Source organism: Artibeus jamaicensis, unplaced genomic scaffold, assembly GCF_021234435.1.
Source record: "Artibeus jamaicensis isolate MK-2021 breed Jamaican fruit bat unplaced genomic scaffold, CSHL_Jam_final contig_1819, whole genome shotgun sequence".
NCBI lineage: Eukaryota > Metazoa > Chordata > Mammalia > Chiroptera > Phyllostomidae > Artibeus > Artibeus jamaicensis.
In genome coordinates, this window is record NW_026521360.1 from 45725 (window position 1) to 60169 (window position 14445).

Sequence of the window (14445 nt, forward strand, 5' to 3'; positions counted from 1 at the left end):
ATCCTCCATGAAATCAATCTGGTGCCAAAAAAGGTTGGGGACTGCGGGAAAATAATCCCACAGTGGTCCATTGCAGTTCACCAATGGGACCTCACTGAATGTGAGTTACGAAGACACAGTAGCACAGCATTATATGTACTGCTGAAGATGGAAAGAAGTGTACAGATTTGATAGACATTTAGCAAATACAATGTTGGTGATTTGTCAGAAGCCAAAGGTAAAGCCATCACTATCACAGGTAGGAGGGGAAGGAAGTGAAAGCATGCATTCGTTTTGGGATGTGTTCCATTTGAGGTGGCTGTGTGACACAACTAAGTGGAGAAGCTGAACGGGAAGCTAGATAAATAGGTTTGGAAGTCAGAGAAGTAAGGATCAGAATGATAAATTGGGGGTATAATACTTAAAATGTTGACGATGGATTCAATCATGCAGGGAAAAGTGGTGGCGTGAAAGTAATGGCTGAGACCTTTAAAATATCTCATTTGGAGGCTACCAAGAAGTAAGTGAGACAAGATGGGAAAGCAGGAGAGCAGAGTACTATCACCAGAAGAAGTACGTGTGTTAAGGAGGAAGAATTAATTTTACTGAGAGTTCAAAATGAGGAAGGAGAGTGTTGGCTTTAGTGAATGTGGGTGTTACTGAAGGCAGTTTTGGCCAAGTGTAGAAACCAAGAAGTGAATGGGAGTTGGGAGACTAGAGTAATGGGGGCAGGCAGCTCTTTCAACTATTTCATCTAAGCAGAGAGGCAGGATGATAGCCGGTAAGGTTTGGGACTGATTGAATGCTGATGATACTAAAGATTCAATCAAGACGTGGAGACTGATGTTAGAATGGACTGTGATACTGGAAAAAACTGGGGGTAGGTCATCGGAATCCGTGCTTTAAGGAGTAGGTTGGTAGATTTGGCGGTGGAGAATGGACACTGTTTCTTTTTCTTGAGGCAGGAGACAAAGTAATCTGAGAATAAGGGTTATGGGGGACAGAGTGGCAATCTGGTTGGGAGTGGAAGTTTGGGGAAAAGTGACTATTAGTGAATGAAGATGGATGGCAGATCTCGCCACAGTAGGATTGGTGGGTCAGCAGAATGAAGATCCTAGGCCCTAGGTGAGGATCTGCTAAAAATAAGAACAAAAACAAAAACAAAAGCGGAAGGGCCTTGGATTGAAAAACTAAGTTCAGCTCTGTTCCGAGAGGCAGAAAGTCAAGGCAAGCATTTCAAGTCACGCCTCCCCGACTGGATGTCTGGAATTCTGTTGGTTGCGATCCAGTTCCTTTTCCTGCAGGGGGACTGCAGTCCCTCCGCCCACAGCGGCCTCGTACAGCGGGAAAAGTGCAGGCAAGCAGAAAAAAAAAAAAAAAAAAAAGAAACGCGACAGCGGACAACGGGGTAAAGGACAGGCCTCTAGAACCCGCCACCGAAGCCCACCTCACCCTGCCAGGGTGGAACCTCCCCTTCCCGCCCTGGCTCCGCCCAGACTCCACCCCAAAACTCCTCTCCCTCCTCTCCCGCAGAATCCGCCAGTCCCTGCGCCTCCTTCTCCGCCCAGAGCTGTGCGAGCCAACGTCGCTGTGCGTCAGCCAATGGGCTGAAAAGTAACCGCAGCAGCGTGAAAATGACGGCAGAATTAGCCAAAGGCCTAAAGGAGGGGGTGGGCCAAGGCGGAGTGTGAATGTGATCCGAGGCACGAGTGGGGAGCAGCGGCAGGCGTTGGAGGGGGGTGCGGGGAAGCGGCCCCTCCCCCTGCCCAGGTCTGGTAGGGCGACGAGAGTCGGCAAGAGTTTTGGTGCCTGGGAGGGAGATGCAGCCACCACGCGGGCTGCTGGCAGGTAACGTGCGGGGAGTCTCCCGCAGGGTCGAGTGGAGCCGAGCACGCCTCCAGACGTGCAGAGTTGGGGGCGGAGTAGACGCTGTGTCCCTGCTACTACTGCTCCCCAAGCTTGGTGGGCCGTTCCCGACCCAAGGCCGCGCTGCTGGAGGATTTGGCTTCGGGACCACAATTGAGGCCGGGTCTTGGGGGACGCATCCTGGGTATCAGCTCCTGCACTCTCTTTGCCTGTTGTCAAGGTCCCCCAGCCTGTTACAACTGCACAAGCTCTACTGCCAGCCCAGGGTGTACCGGGCACCTGCGTCACCTGGTCTCAGGGCCCCGCTGCTGGGCGCCAGCTGGCCGTGGAGCCCACGATGGCTGGGTGCTTCCTGGCCGCTTGGATGGGAGCCCTGGATTAAAGACGGCTCCCCGGCAGCGCAGTGAGTGACACCTACTGCAAGCTGCAGAGAGCGCGTTCCACCAGCCCTGGGCCACCCAGCCGCCTCTTCTTTGCACAAGCTTGGAGTTAGGGGAAGCTGAGCAGGTGGCACAACAAAGAAGGGAGGGAATCTGCTACGAAAAGGGGAGCCAGCCAGAGTGGAGAAAATGCTGACGGCAGGAACTGAGCAGACTAGGTTCTCTGGTGGCCCTGCAGGAGAAGAGGAGTCAGGGGATCATTCTGAAACTGACCCAACTGTCCTGTGCATTCCCCAGGAGTCCGGCCCTTGCCCAGCAGAGCATCCCAGATGTTAGGGTCTACATTGCGCTTTGCATATATCTCTGCTGTTCCCTTAGTACCAAAATGACTAGTCTTTGTTAAAGACAATCTGAGATGACAAATGAAGCTCCACAATTAATTTAAGAAGCACAATTTATATTCCGATTCAGTATTCTTCTAGTGGGGCTATTTGGACCTCATGACATTTTCTGAAATAATATTCAAATGTTTGGGCCTAAGGCAGATTACATCAAGACCATCTATTATGTTCACAGCTCTATTGTGCATTCAAAACTGGTATAAAATGTTTGTTTTCCTCCACATTAACTTTCTAAATCAAAGAACACTTGATTCCCTCCATGTTAAGTCATGGTATCTAATTATTTAGCCTTGTTTATTTATTTTAAGTAGTAGGACTAATTTCTTTAGCTGAAATGTAGACAACAGTAGTTGAGGCCTGTGTGGTGACCTGTATTGTGTTTGCAGCTGTGATTTAAAATTGACCAATAGTTTATCCTTTTACTGGAAAAGAAAAAGGGCAGGGGCTGCAGGTAGTAGCTGGAATTTTCCCCAGCACTTGCAGAGAGCATGAGTTACATCAGGTGGAGAACTCAGTGAGAATAGCAAAGCCTTTCTTCTCTGGATTGGAAATCTGGAAAGGACATTGTTACCATCGAATGATATGTCCTGTGGACTGTTGGCTCTATCCCCATGTTTACTCAAAAGCCTGTCAAAAAGATGCCTGTAACCTCAAAGGGCCTATTTGGCTGAGTCCTTATTGATTCCATAGTCTGGGGGTATTCCCTTGGAGACCTTAAAACAAGTACATTCAAACTGCCTTCCCAATCAAGTGAGCTGGATTCTCCTCTGTCTCAGCAGGAAAGGAATGGGGCAGGTCTCTTAATAAGAAAGACGAAAGAGCCTTGGTATCAATACACCACCTGCTAAAGGGGATTTCTTTTTTTTTTTTTCCAAAAGAAAATAGTCTGCTTGTGCTTTCACCCTCCTTGGAGAAGGTACTTATAATAAAGTTAACTACCCCTGGGTGTTTATTAAAACCAGTGTTTCTAAACACTTAAGGTGGGTGTCCTGTTTAACTTTCTTTACAATCACGTGAAGTTAGCACAGTTATCATTGCCACTTTAGAGGTCAGGAAACAGGCCCAGAGAGGTTAAGTAATGTGTCCAGAGTTACCCAGTATTGAAACCCAAGTAGTTTGACACAGACATGGTTCTGATAAATCCAAAGAAAGTACCTATTAAGGGTATGGTGGGAATGGGGACAGATAATATGTGATTTGGGGAAGTAGTTTAGTAGTTGTTTGGGTGAATTCCAAGACAGGAATGCTTTGCAGAGTAGTGCAGGAAGTGGACTCTGAGAGAATTAGTGACATGCACAAGGCCACAGAGCTAAGTGGCAAGGCTAAGACAAGGACATTTCTGGCTGTAATATTTTGCCTGTTTGAAAAAAAGTTAAAAGTAAATGTATATTTGTAACTAGTCTCTTTCACAGATATTGAAGGTTATATCCTTACCTAGAATAACTTCTCTCCTCTTCCAGATATAGCTCAGCCCTTTCTGGAATAAGATACTGTCCCAAACGAGTCAGTACAACATTCTCTCCTCCCTCGCTCTGCTGTCTGTGTATGAACCACTGACTTGGCCATCAGACATGTGCCCTGCCTCATTATCTCTATCAAACTCTTCTCTCGGATTTTCATCTATCTGTCCTGAGTGTTCTGAGTTCTCAAAATTGCAATCATGTTTCATTCTCCTCCCCCTTCCCCTCCACATATAATGTGCTAAAACTGAATGATGAATATTTTTTAATTTTTCTTGATTGGATGCAGTAAGATGGTAACTTTTTTTTTAACTTTGTAAACTGGTTCCAGGACTGTAAAAAATGATTTCCGTAATGGGGTTGATAAATATAGGAGTTCATTAAATCAGTGTTTCTCAAGGGTGATCCAGCATCAGAAACCCAATGGTTTCCAGTTTTGTAGGCTGCAGTTGGGCCCAGGATAATCTGTATGTGTTCCAGGTGACTTTTCTGCCCACTAGAGTTAGAAAACCACTGTTTTTAAAGAGTATATCCTCTAAAATCACAGCATAAATGACTGTGTAACTCTTATTCACTCAAGGTAAATATGTCCACTGCAGAAGCATTCCTAACAATGCAGTAACAAATGGTCATATCATGCTATTTTTTCTTTTTCTTTTTTAATACAGTTTTTTAACTGTTTTTCAAGTACAGTTTTTTGTTTTTCTCGCTACTCCTCCCCACCACCCCATCCCTCCCACCTTCCTCCCCCATTTCCACCCTCCCTTGTTGTCCATGTGTCCTTTATAATTGTTCCTGTAAACCCCTCACCCTCTTCCCCCTATATCCCCTCCCCCTTCTGATCACTGTCAGACTGTTCTCAATTTCAATGTCTTTGGCTATACTTTGCTTGCTTGTTCGTTTTATTAGGTTCTTGTTACTGTCACACGATGAAAGACAAATACCGTGCGATCTCACCATTAACAGGAATACCATTGCTATTTTTCTTGCAGATTTCTAATCAGCACAATGCTAGAGCCAGAAGCTGACAGCCTGCAGTTTTCAGAATGGCCGATTTGGAGGCCAGTTTGGATCACATCATTCCATCTTCTGTTCTTCCTCCTTTCAGGGCTAAGTTAGTAGTGGGATTTATTTCCCTCATATGTTTTGCACGTAGCTATGATGGAGATTTTGTCTTTGATGACTCTGAAGCTATTGTTAACAATAAGGTTTGTATCTTAATTCCTTTCTGATAAACTTATGTTAACCACTTGCTTATATCTCAATGATAATCTAAATTTATATTGAATTATTTTCTACTAAACTTGGGTTAAGCATTTGCATGGGCCCCAATTGTACTCTGGATTTCCCATCTCTTCTAGATAGTGTGTCCTTGACATAGGGCCCCTTTTAAGGCCAGCAGCCAGGTCTCCAACCCCTGCCTGTATACCCAGTGTGATGTGAGGCTACAAGCCACACATGTATCAGAGAAACCATTATTCTAAGATGTCAAGGCAAGGGTGTTGCAGGACATTGCAGACTGAGTTAGGTTTTGTGACAGATCTCCAGAACTGTTCCAGAAAAAAAGAAAATCATGGCTGGGTCTGGTTGCCCATGGAAAGTTTCAGCCTCAACACCAGGCTGTGTGCTGGCTTCTTTGTCCTTCACTGATGGCATCCACTGGAAGAGAGAGCCTACTGACAGCCACTGGAAGATAGGGAGTGATGCAGTTCCTGCTCGTTTTGTGTCGGAGATCCAAATTTGCTGAATCTGCAAAATTTCAGCAACTTTTGTTCACCATTGCGTGCTCCATCAGTTCAGGGAAAATATACTCTTTCAATCTCTTAACTAGAGATAGAAGAGAAGAAATAAGTTTGTTTGAAGGGGAAGAAAAAGATTTAAGCAAGCCTAGAGAAAATCAGAACCAAGTAAGTTGGAGGCAGGGAGGGCCCAGAAGAGAAAGACTGTGGAAATGGTTGGAGTTCTATGACATCTACTTACTCGAAAGATATTTTATGTGTATGCATTAACCAGTGAAGACAGTTGGAAGGAATATACTACTTTCCCTCTCTAGCAGATGCGGTTGTAGCAACTCTTTGTAACACTGTTGGATACTGTTAAATTTTTGAAGTCATTGTTTCTACCAAATGAGGAAAAAGTCATTTTTACATTGAAAATACTGGGAAAAAATTGTTGATGTAACAAACATTTTTTCTGGGGGGGGGGGCGGTGGAGGATAACTGTTTTGCAGCATTTCATTTGTAATACATTGCAACTGATTTTCTATATTTCAATGGCACAAACTACAGCATTGTTGATGCTTCTTTTTAATTCAAGTTCTTCATTTGTAATGTTCCTCAAGTTCACCCAGCAGTTATTGCAGACATTTCTATTTCAGTTCTTTTTAAAACTATACTTAAAAGAAAAGAAGTACGTTTGTAGATCTAAGCAACTCTGTCACACTCATGGCTTGATAGCTACAAAATTGCTTTCCTAACAGGGATTCGAGGATAAGACTTTACTGTTAAAATTCGTATTTTATTGAGAGTTTCTTGACTCTTCCACTTTTAGTAAGTGGGGTAAAACACCTTCTGTATGGGGTAAAGCAGATGAAGCCATGTTACGGCACTACCGTACACTGTTTTGGCAGTGTTTTCCAGAGCTTCACACTGTGCCTCTTTGTTAACTTGCTAGTCCTCCCTTTCTTCTTTCCTGTTAAATGAAAGGCACTCCATTCATTGGCACTGTGCGCATAGTAATGTGAAACAGGCTGTTACTGGGTTTTATTGGTGTTAAAGACTGTTTTCCAGATGCGTCCTTGTAGTGTCAAGTTGCTTTCTTTCATTGAGATGATGATTTTGAGACATGGAGTTAGCAAAAATTTCAGACATACGACGTCTTTTCCATAAATCATTATGAGGAAAAATGGACCTTTCTGTAGTGTGCCCTCCTCTGTTTAGGCTATACCTAATCAAATATTTAGAGCTTCCTAGGTATTTATTTTCTGCTTACATAGAAGAAAAGATCCTCTACCCGCCCCCTTCACAGCTAAATAGGTACTTCTAGGACAGTGCAAAAGATGGACTTAAATTTTTTTAACTGAATTGAACTCAGTGGGTGGATTATGGGACCTTCAGGAAATATCTAACCAAGTCACAGAGGGCGTCAGTATGTTCAAGCCCTCTGAAGCTGATACCCAGTGGAAGAGAAATACACCCTCCAAGTGGGTATCAGGTTACCAACTTTGTATCTCTTGCCTCTTCAAGCCTTTCCTTTTGAGTTAGCAAGTACCTCAGCAGCTTTGACTCACCGAACTCCACTGTGTGTCATGGACACTGGTTGCTGTCTTGAGCCAGCTGTCATCTGACACACTTCTTCTGTTTGGGTCATTCCCCACCATCTGCAAAAACTGTCCAGTTTAGATACAGACACAGAAATAGGCTCTCCTATCAGGTGTACCACCTGTTGGAATGAAGAGCTGGTCATGCAAAGAGGTTGGATCTGGAGGGAGAGGGGCAACCTCAGCAAGATGTCTGGTGGTGTGATTTGTGGATGTGCTTCTGGCTGCACAGCACTGAACCTGGTTTTCTAAACCACCTGGGACTCAGTAAGCCTTGCACTCTTCTTTAAAGCACTCCCTTTTTTAAGCTAATCAGAGTCGATTTTGCTTACTGCAACAAAGAGTCTGGACTGGTATACCTTGTGTTGCTTGCTATATAATAATTTCTAGTCCCTAAAATAGTCGTGTTTAATTTTGCTTTAAAGAGAAAAATTAATATTGTTTTGTTACTCCACAGTAACCTGTCTGCCTTTGTTAGTGTTAGACACAGTAAATTACCTTAGTATTGATAGTAAGATAGGTAATGTTTTTTTTAATACTTAGTGATCTTTATCTTAAAAATTTTTTTTGAGTTAATACTATTTGCTTAGCTCATGATCAAAAATGGAAAACTTAAAAACATTTATCCACTCATGTTTTAACTGAGATATTTTTTGTAAATTGCCTTATGTATTAGATAGAAGAGAGGGTAATAGTGATTTTAGCTATATGGTCCATTCATTCGTTCAGCATAGAAGCACCTTCTATGTATTCCCAGCAAACATAGATATATCAGGGCCTTGTGGAGACCTAGGCCAGTGGAGCAGATATATAAGTATAACTATATGAATGTAAGTCACCAGTGTGCCAGGCACTCTGAGGATAGGTACAAGATGTCCCAAGACCCATGGGACAAAAGTTACATCAGCTCAAGATGCAATGGCTGAGATATAAATGGTAAGAGGAGCTGAGTTGTGAAGACTTCAGGGGTGACTATCTGGGTGGAAACCTGAACATGCAGAACCCTTGGGATGGATGGTAGCAAGGGCTGTGTGGGAACCAATGAAGGGCTTTAGCAGGATCACTGAGTCCAAGAGATGAGCCTGCAGAGTTCGATGGGAGTCAGAGTGCCCCAGACTGTGGCATCCATGTCAAGACATCGGCTTTGTCCTGGAAGGGGAGGGATCGGTTGCATCGATTTAAGCAGGAGTGGGTGGAGTGACTTGATTTGTATTTTGGAAAGATCAATGTGGAGAACATGTCAGAGGGTTCAGTAGACCCTCTAGGAGGCCTGCCTATGTCCTACATGAGTGATGGTGGTCGCTTGGCCCAGGATTGTTGGGAGAATTGAAGAGTAGAAGTATGAGGGACTTTAAAGAAGAGGACTTGGTTAGCTCTGGGGTAAAGAGTCATGACTCCTTTGTCTAGAATGTCCTCTGGTTGTGTTCCTGCAGGACCTCCAAGCAGAAACGCCCCTTGGAGACCTATGGTATCATGACTTCTGGGGCAGTAGGCTGAGCAGCAATACCAGCCACAAGTCCTACCGACCTCTCACCGTCCTGACTTTCAGGTGAGGTATGACTATGGGCTGTACTGGAGGGTCACCCAAAGCTTGTGCATTATAATGTACCAGGTAGTATGTGACAAAGTTCACAGGGTCAGCGAATCTATCTGTGGTTCCTAGGGTCTCCAATAAGTAGGGGTATTGAATAACTCCAACTATTAGGAGTTAGGTCAAGGAGGATGGAGAGAACATGTGTGAGGACATTTTATTGCAGGGCTCGCTTTGGCAGGAGAGATACTAAAAGTAGAACAATACAGAGAAAATTAGCATGACTCTTGTTCAAAGATGATATACAAATTGGTGAAGTGCTCTATTTTGCACAGTTCTTGGAGGTTGGACCCTTTGTTGGTTAATACCTAGGAAATAATATGAGTCAAGGTAATGTGTGGCATCAAATGAAATTGTCATTTTTTTCACTATAAAATAAGATATAAACCTTCCTACTGTCAATAGGCAAAACCAAGATGAGATTAAAAACAATCTAATTCTCCCCCCCCCACCATTAATCAGGGAACTGTTTGCATTAAATAAATTTATTTACCACAAAAAGTTTCTATTCATAGATGTTTCTTGTATGCATTAAATACTTGTATCTAGATCTCTTAAAGAAGCGTGGAAATGATTAATTGGAACCACTGGTAATTGAAAACCAGTCAGAAATAAGAATCCCTGATGATGAGAAAGTAGTTCATTGTTCAGGAGACTGGTAGACAAACTATAAAGTACTTTTTTTAGGGGGTGGGATAAGCAAGTTACATGACTATCTTATATCCAAGTCCCTCTAGAGTAGTCACAAGTAATGTGTGATTATATATTTTTTGAAATGTAGTCTTGTTGTTTTTGCACTCAAAAATTGGTCTAGCTTTGCCACCAAGTTTTCTGTCCCACTCCTCTGAGATCACCTTATCATCCATTTACCCCTCTGCAGTTAATTATGTCCCTGCCTCATCTTCAGTCTTCTCAGGTTAATGGCATTATTTATCTTGGTGTTATTTTACCAGAGTTGCACAGAGTCTTTTGTCTTCTTAATATTTTAATTACCAGCCTTTTCCTTGAGATGGTTTGCATTTATTTCACATGGTTCTGCACTCCTGGTATGAGCACCCTTCATTTGCTACAGGGTTAACTACTACTTGTCTGGAGGATTCCACCCCATGAGTTTCCACATGGTCAACATCCTTCTGCACAGTGGCATCTCTGTCCTCATGGTGGATGTCTTCTCGGTGCTATTTGGTGGCCTGCAGTACAGCAGTAAAGGTCGGAGGTTGAACCTGGCCCCCAGATCATCCCTGCTGGCTGCACTGCTATTTGCAGTGCATCCAGTACACACTGAGTGTGTAAGTATTTCACATGTCTGCTCATGGCATCTGTACTCGTGTAAGGTCAAGAAGCCATCTGTATGTCAGTTTGGTTCCTAAAACAGGCTTCCTTTAAATCCTCCTGGAGCTGTAGACAGTACCTTGTATACATGGCTATGCACTGTCAGATGTTTGAAACAATTGTATGTAGGTCCAATAGAATTCTTTTGTGGAAAAATGCAGACTCCCATATCGATGAAGATTTTATAATGATGGTATAGTATGACCTCTGGTGATACCAGGTTGGCCAAGAAGTTCACTTGTGTTTTTTTTTTCCATAAGATAGCTCTAGTAGTACTTAGTTGTCTTTAACTTTATTCAAAACAATTTTCTTAGATTGTATTATGACAGCAGTCATATCAGCATGTATTTTAAAAGAAATGATCAAACTTGGTGAATTTTTGTCTAGCCATTTTAATAGTGGGGATGGAAGAAAATATGCAGCATTTTTGACACACTATGCTTTATTATTTCAAGCATAGTAAAAATGCAACAGAAACACAGAACAGATTTGTGTAGTTTATGGAGATGGTGCTATGACTTATTGAACATTTCTAAAGTGGTTTGCAAAATTTGGTGCTGGAGATTTCTCGTTGGATGATGCTCCACAGTCAGGTAGACCAGTTGAAGTTGATAGTGATCATATTGAGACATTAATTGAGAAAAATCAATGTTATACCACATGGGAGATAGCTGACATACTACTAAAAATATCCAAATCAATAAAGTTATTGGTGAAAATGAAAAATGTGCCTTTTACTTTATGGAAAAAACTAAACACACTTTTTGGCTAACCCATACTTTCTGTTTTGCTTATATGATCACACTGTAAAGATATGAATGTTGAATGTTGAATGTTGCCTGGCTTTGGGGTCTAAAAACCAGACGCTAAGATTAACTTTCTTCTGTGAAGGGTTTGATGCTCAAGTTTCCTGTATTATCTGAGAGATGTATAAGTTGCAAAATACTTTCTCTTGCTGTCGTGATTGTCACAGAAACTCTGTGGCAGCATAACAATTTTACTTTACTGAAGAAGAAATGGTCTGGGAGAACAAATAAAGGACTTATTCCAGGTGAGTTGTGTAGCTGGTGGATGTAGGAATAGAACTTAAAATCTGGCTGGCTGAGGTCTTTGCAGAGGTGATGCCGGCATACTTTGAGTTGAACTGGAAAGTGGGGTCCTAAGTTCAACTGTGGAATTACTCGGGAGTTCTCCCCACCTCCATTCTCCTCGTCTTTGCCCTGTATTATTTCTCTTCCACTTGACAGACTCAGCCCAGGTGGGTTGGCAGCTTCTGACAGGGGCCTAACTTACCGGTCTGTGGGCCATGCCTTTATTCCACTGAGATGCTGCTGAATATGTTTGGTACAAACTGTGGGATTTTCAGGAATCACGTTACCCCCACCTCCGTGGGAACCCTTTGACAATGTAAATCATCATGTTTGCTAGGGTAAAAGATTTGATCTTATGTATTCTGTGAGTGTGAAGTACCTAGTATAAAATACTACATGTACTTTATTACTTCTCCACAAGACTTCTGCATCTCATATATATTTAAATACTTACACATCAACTAATTGTATTAAGCATTCTGAAATTAAGTTTCAAAATATTGAGCAGAATTCTTGCCTTTAGCATCTCATTTATTAATTTTATTAAACTACCTGTTCTTTGGTATTAAGAGGATTATGGATTGTTCTTGAAGTGTTCTTCTAATCATATTACTAAGCTACAAAAAATTATCATAGTTTCTTCAGCAAATTCAGAGGACTTAAGGTATTTGCAAGCTGGGAACTGTTGTAAATGTATGTGTATGTGTATGAGATTAAATTAGAATTTGTTTCTGTAAGTTATTTTATAGTCTAAATATTTGTTGAGACTCAGAAATAGTATATACATTCATCAGAAATAAGGGAATTTCTGGTAAAATTACTGATTTACAGTTTTGGTCCTTATCTAATTTTGTGGGATCTTAAAAACAAAATGAAATAATTTGAATTATTAACCATAGAAATTTTTCTAGAGTTCTGATTTTAAATACTGAAAAGTTTGTTTATAGAAAAATTGGAAATGCCAACAAGTATAACTGGATATGCACGTGCACATGTACACATCCCCAGGCATATGCAATCTGGGAACATGTTACCACCAAAGTTCTACATCTGAGATATTTAAAAATAAGCCAAGACAAGTGCTATATAGGAGAAAAAGGGGTATCTGAAAAAATTTCTCACTCTTTCCCACCTCTCTAATCCATGAAAACCATTCAAGCTCAAATCACAAGGAAAAGTTATGGATCATTAAAAATTAGTATTCCTCAGACAGATAATTTATATATTCACCTTCCATTGTTTTGACAAATAGTTGGTATTCGATTTTATCTTATCTACACCTCCCTGTTATTTTCTACTCTACGTTTTTAAGTATGTTTTATTGAATTTCCTTTTACAGTTGTCCCATTTTTTTCTTCCCTTTATTGCACCACTTCTTCCACCAGAATTCCCCCACCTTAGTTCAAGTCCCTGGCTTGTACATATAAGTTCTTTGGCTTCTCCATTTCCTATACTATTCTTAGCTGCCCCCTGTCTATTTTGTACCTACCATTTATGCTTCTTATTCCCTGTACCTTTTCCCTCATTCTTCCCCCTCCCCACTGGTAACCCTCCTTGTGATCTCCATCTCTGTGATTCTGTTCCTGTTCTAGTTGTTTGCTTTTTTTTTCCCCTTTAGGTTCGGTTGTTGATATTGTGAGTTTGTTGTCATTTACTGTGCATAGTTTTGATCATCTTTTTCTTAGGGAAGTCCTTTTTACATTCCATATAAGGGCTTGGTGATGATGAACTCCTTTAACTTGACCTTATCCGAGAAGCACTTTATCTGCCCTTCCATTCCAAATGATAGCTTTGCTGGATAGAGTAATCTTGGATGTAGGTCCTTGCCTTTCATGACTTGGAATACCTCTTTCCAGCCTCTTCTTGCCTGTAAGGTGTCTTTGAGAAATCAGCTGGCAGTCTTATGGGAACTCCTTTGTAGGTAACTGTCTCCTTTTCTCTTGCTGCTTTTAAGATTGTGTCCTTATCTTTAATCTTGGGTAATGTAATTATGATGTGCCTTGATGTGTGCTTCCTTGGAGACTCTCTGAGCTTCCTGGACTTTCTGGAAGTCTATTTCCTTTGCCAGATTGAGGAAGTTCTCCTTTATTATGATTTCAAATAAGTTTTCAATTTCTTGTTCTTCCTCTTCTCCTTCTGGCACCCCTGTGATTCAGATTTTGGAACATTTACAGTTGTCCCAGAGGTTCCTAAGCCTCTCCTCATATTTTTGGAATTCTTGTTTCTTCATTCTTTTCTGGTTGCATGTTTATTTCTACCTTCTGCTACAAATCATTGATTTGATCCAGTTTCCTTCCATTCACTGTTGGTTCCTTGTACATTTAGCTTTATTTCACTCTGCATAGCTTTCACTTTTCCTCTTTTGCAACCATACTCAACCATTTCTGTGAGCATTCTGATTATGAGTGTTTTGAACTGTGCATCTGATAGGTTATCTGTCTCTTCATCACTTAGTTCTGTTTTGGAGCTTTGATCTGTTCATTTGGGCCCTGGTTTTTGTCTCGGCACACCTGTTATGTTGTAAGAGGTGGAACCTTAGGTGTTCAGGGTGGGGCAACCCATGTTGTTGCAGCAAAGTCTGAATGAATGTTTCTTCTTTAACTCCTTGGTTGTCAGAATTCAATACAGTTCAATTTTCTGGCAGTTCTGGTTCTTTTTTGTTTTTAAATTTGTTGTTCTTCTTTTGGTTGTGCGAGGAGGCAAAGTGTATCTACCTATGCCTCTATCTTGGCCAGAAATCCTCTACTCTACATTTAACCCTGCTTTATTTTTTTTAGATTTTATTTATTTATCTTTAAAGGGGAAGGGAAGGAGAGAGAGAAAGAAATATCAATGTATGGTTGCCACTCGTGCATCCCCTGCTGGGAACTGGCCTACAACCCAGGCATGTGCCCTGACTGGGAATCAAACCACAGTTGTTTGGTTCACAGACCCGTGCTCAGTCCACTGAGCTACACCAACCAGGGCATTAACCCTGCTTTAAAAGTGACCATAAAGCAGGATCACTCAAAGAGCCAGATGGAAGG

The 14445-nt window shown here is 41.8% G+C and overlaps 1 protein-coding gene and 1 non-coding gene across 6 annotated transcripts in view; both read left to right on the top strand.

Moving 5' to 3' along the window:
* The first annotated feature begins 1671 nt into the window (after window positions 1-1671).
* The window catches only part of TMTC4 (transmembrane O-mannosyltransferase targeting cadherins 4), a 90431-nt gene continuing 77657 nt past the window's right edge, over window positions 1672-14445 (top strand). For 2 of the 5 annotated variants that reach the window (XM_037143359.2, XM_037143361.2), the window contains exons 1-4: window positions 1673-1827; window positions 5079-5294; window positions 8839-8954; window positions 10069-10285. In XM_037143359.2, coding sequence (XP_036999254.2) covers window positions 5133-5294; window positions 8839-8954; window positions 10069-10285 — 495 coding nt within the window. In that variant the 5' untranslated portion in view covers window positions 1673-1827; window positions 5079-5132. Of the gene's footprint in view, window positions 1828-1905; window positions 2249-2294; window positions 2824-5078; window positions 5295-8838; window positions 8955-10068; window positions 10286-14445 lie in introns of those variants that run through there. The other 3 variants (XM_037143360.2, XM_053671557.1, XM_053671552.1) reach the window with 3 other exon arrangements.
* On the top strand, window positions 9165-9268 carry LOC119047888 (U6 spliceosomal RNA). Its single transcript, XR_008392718.1, has one exon. It is a non-coding gene; the product is annotated as a U6 spliceosomal RNA (small nuclear RNA).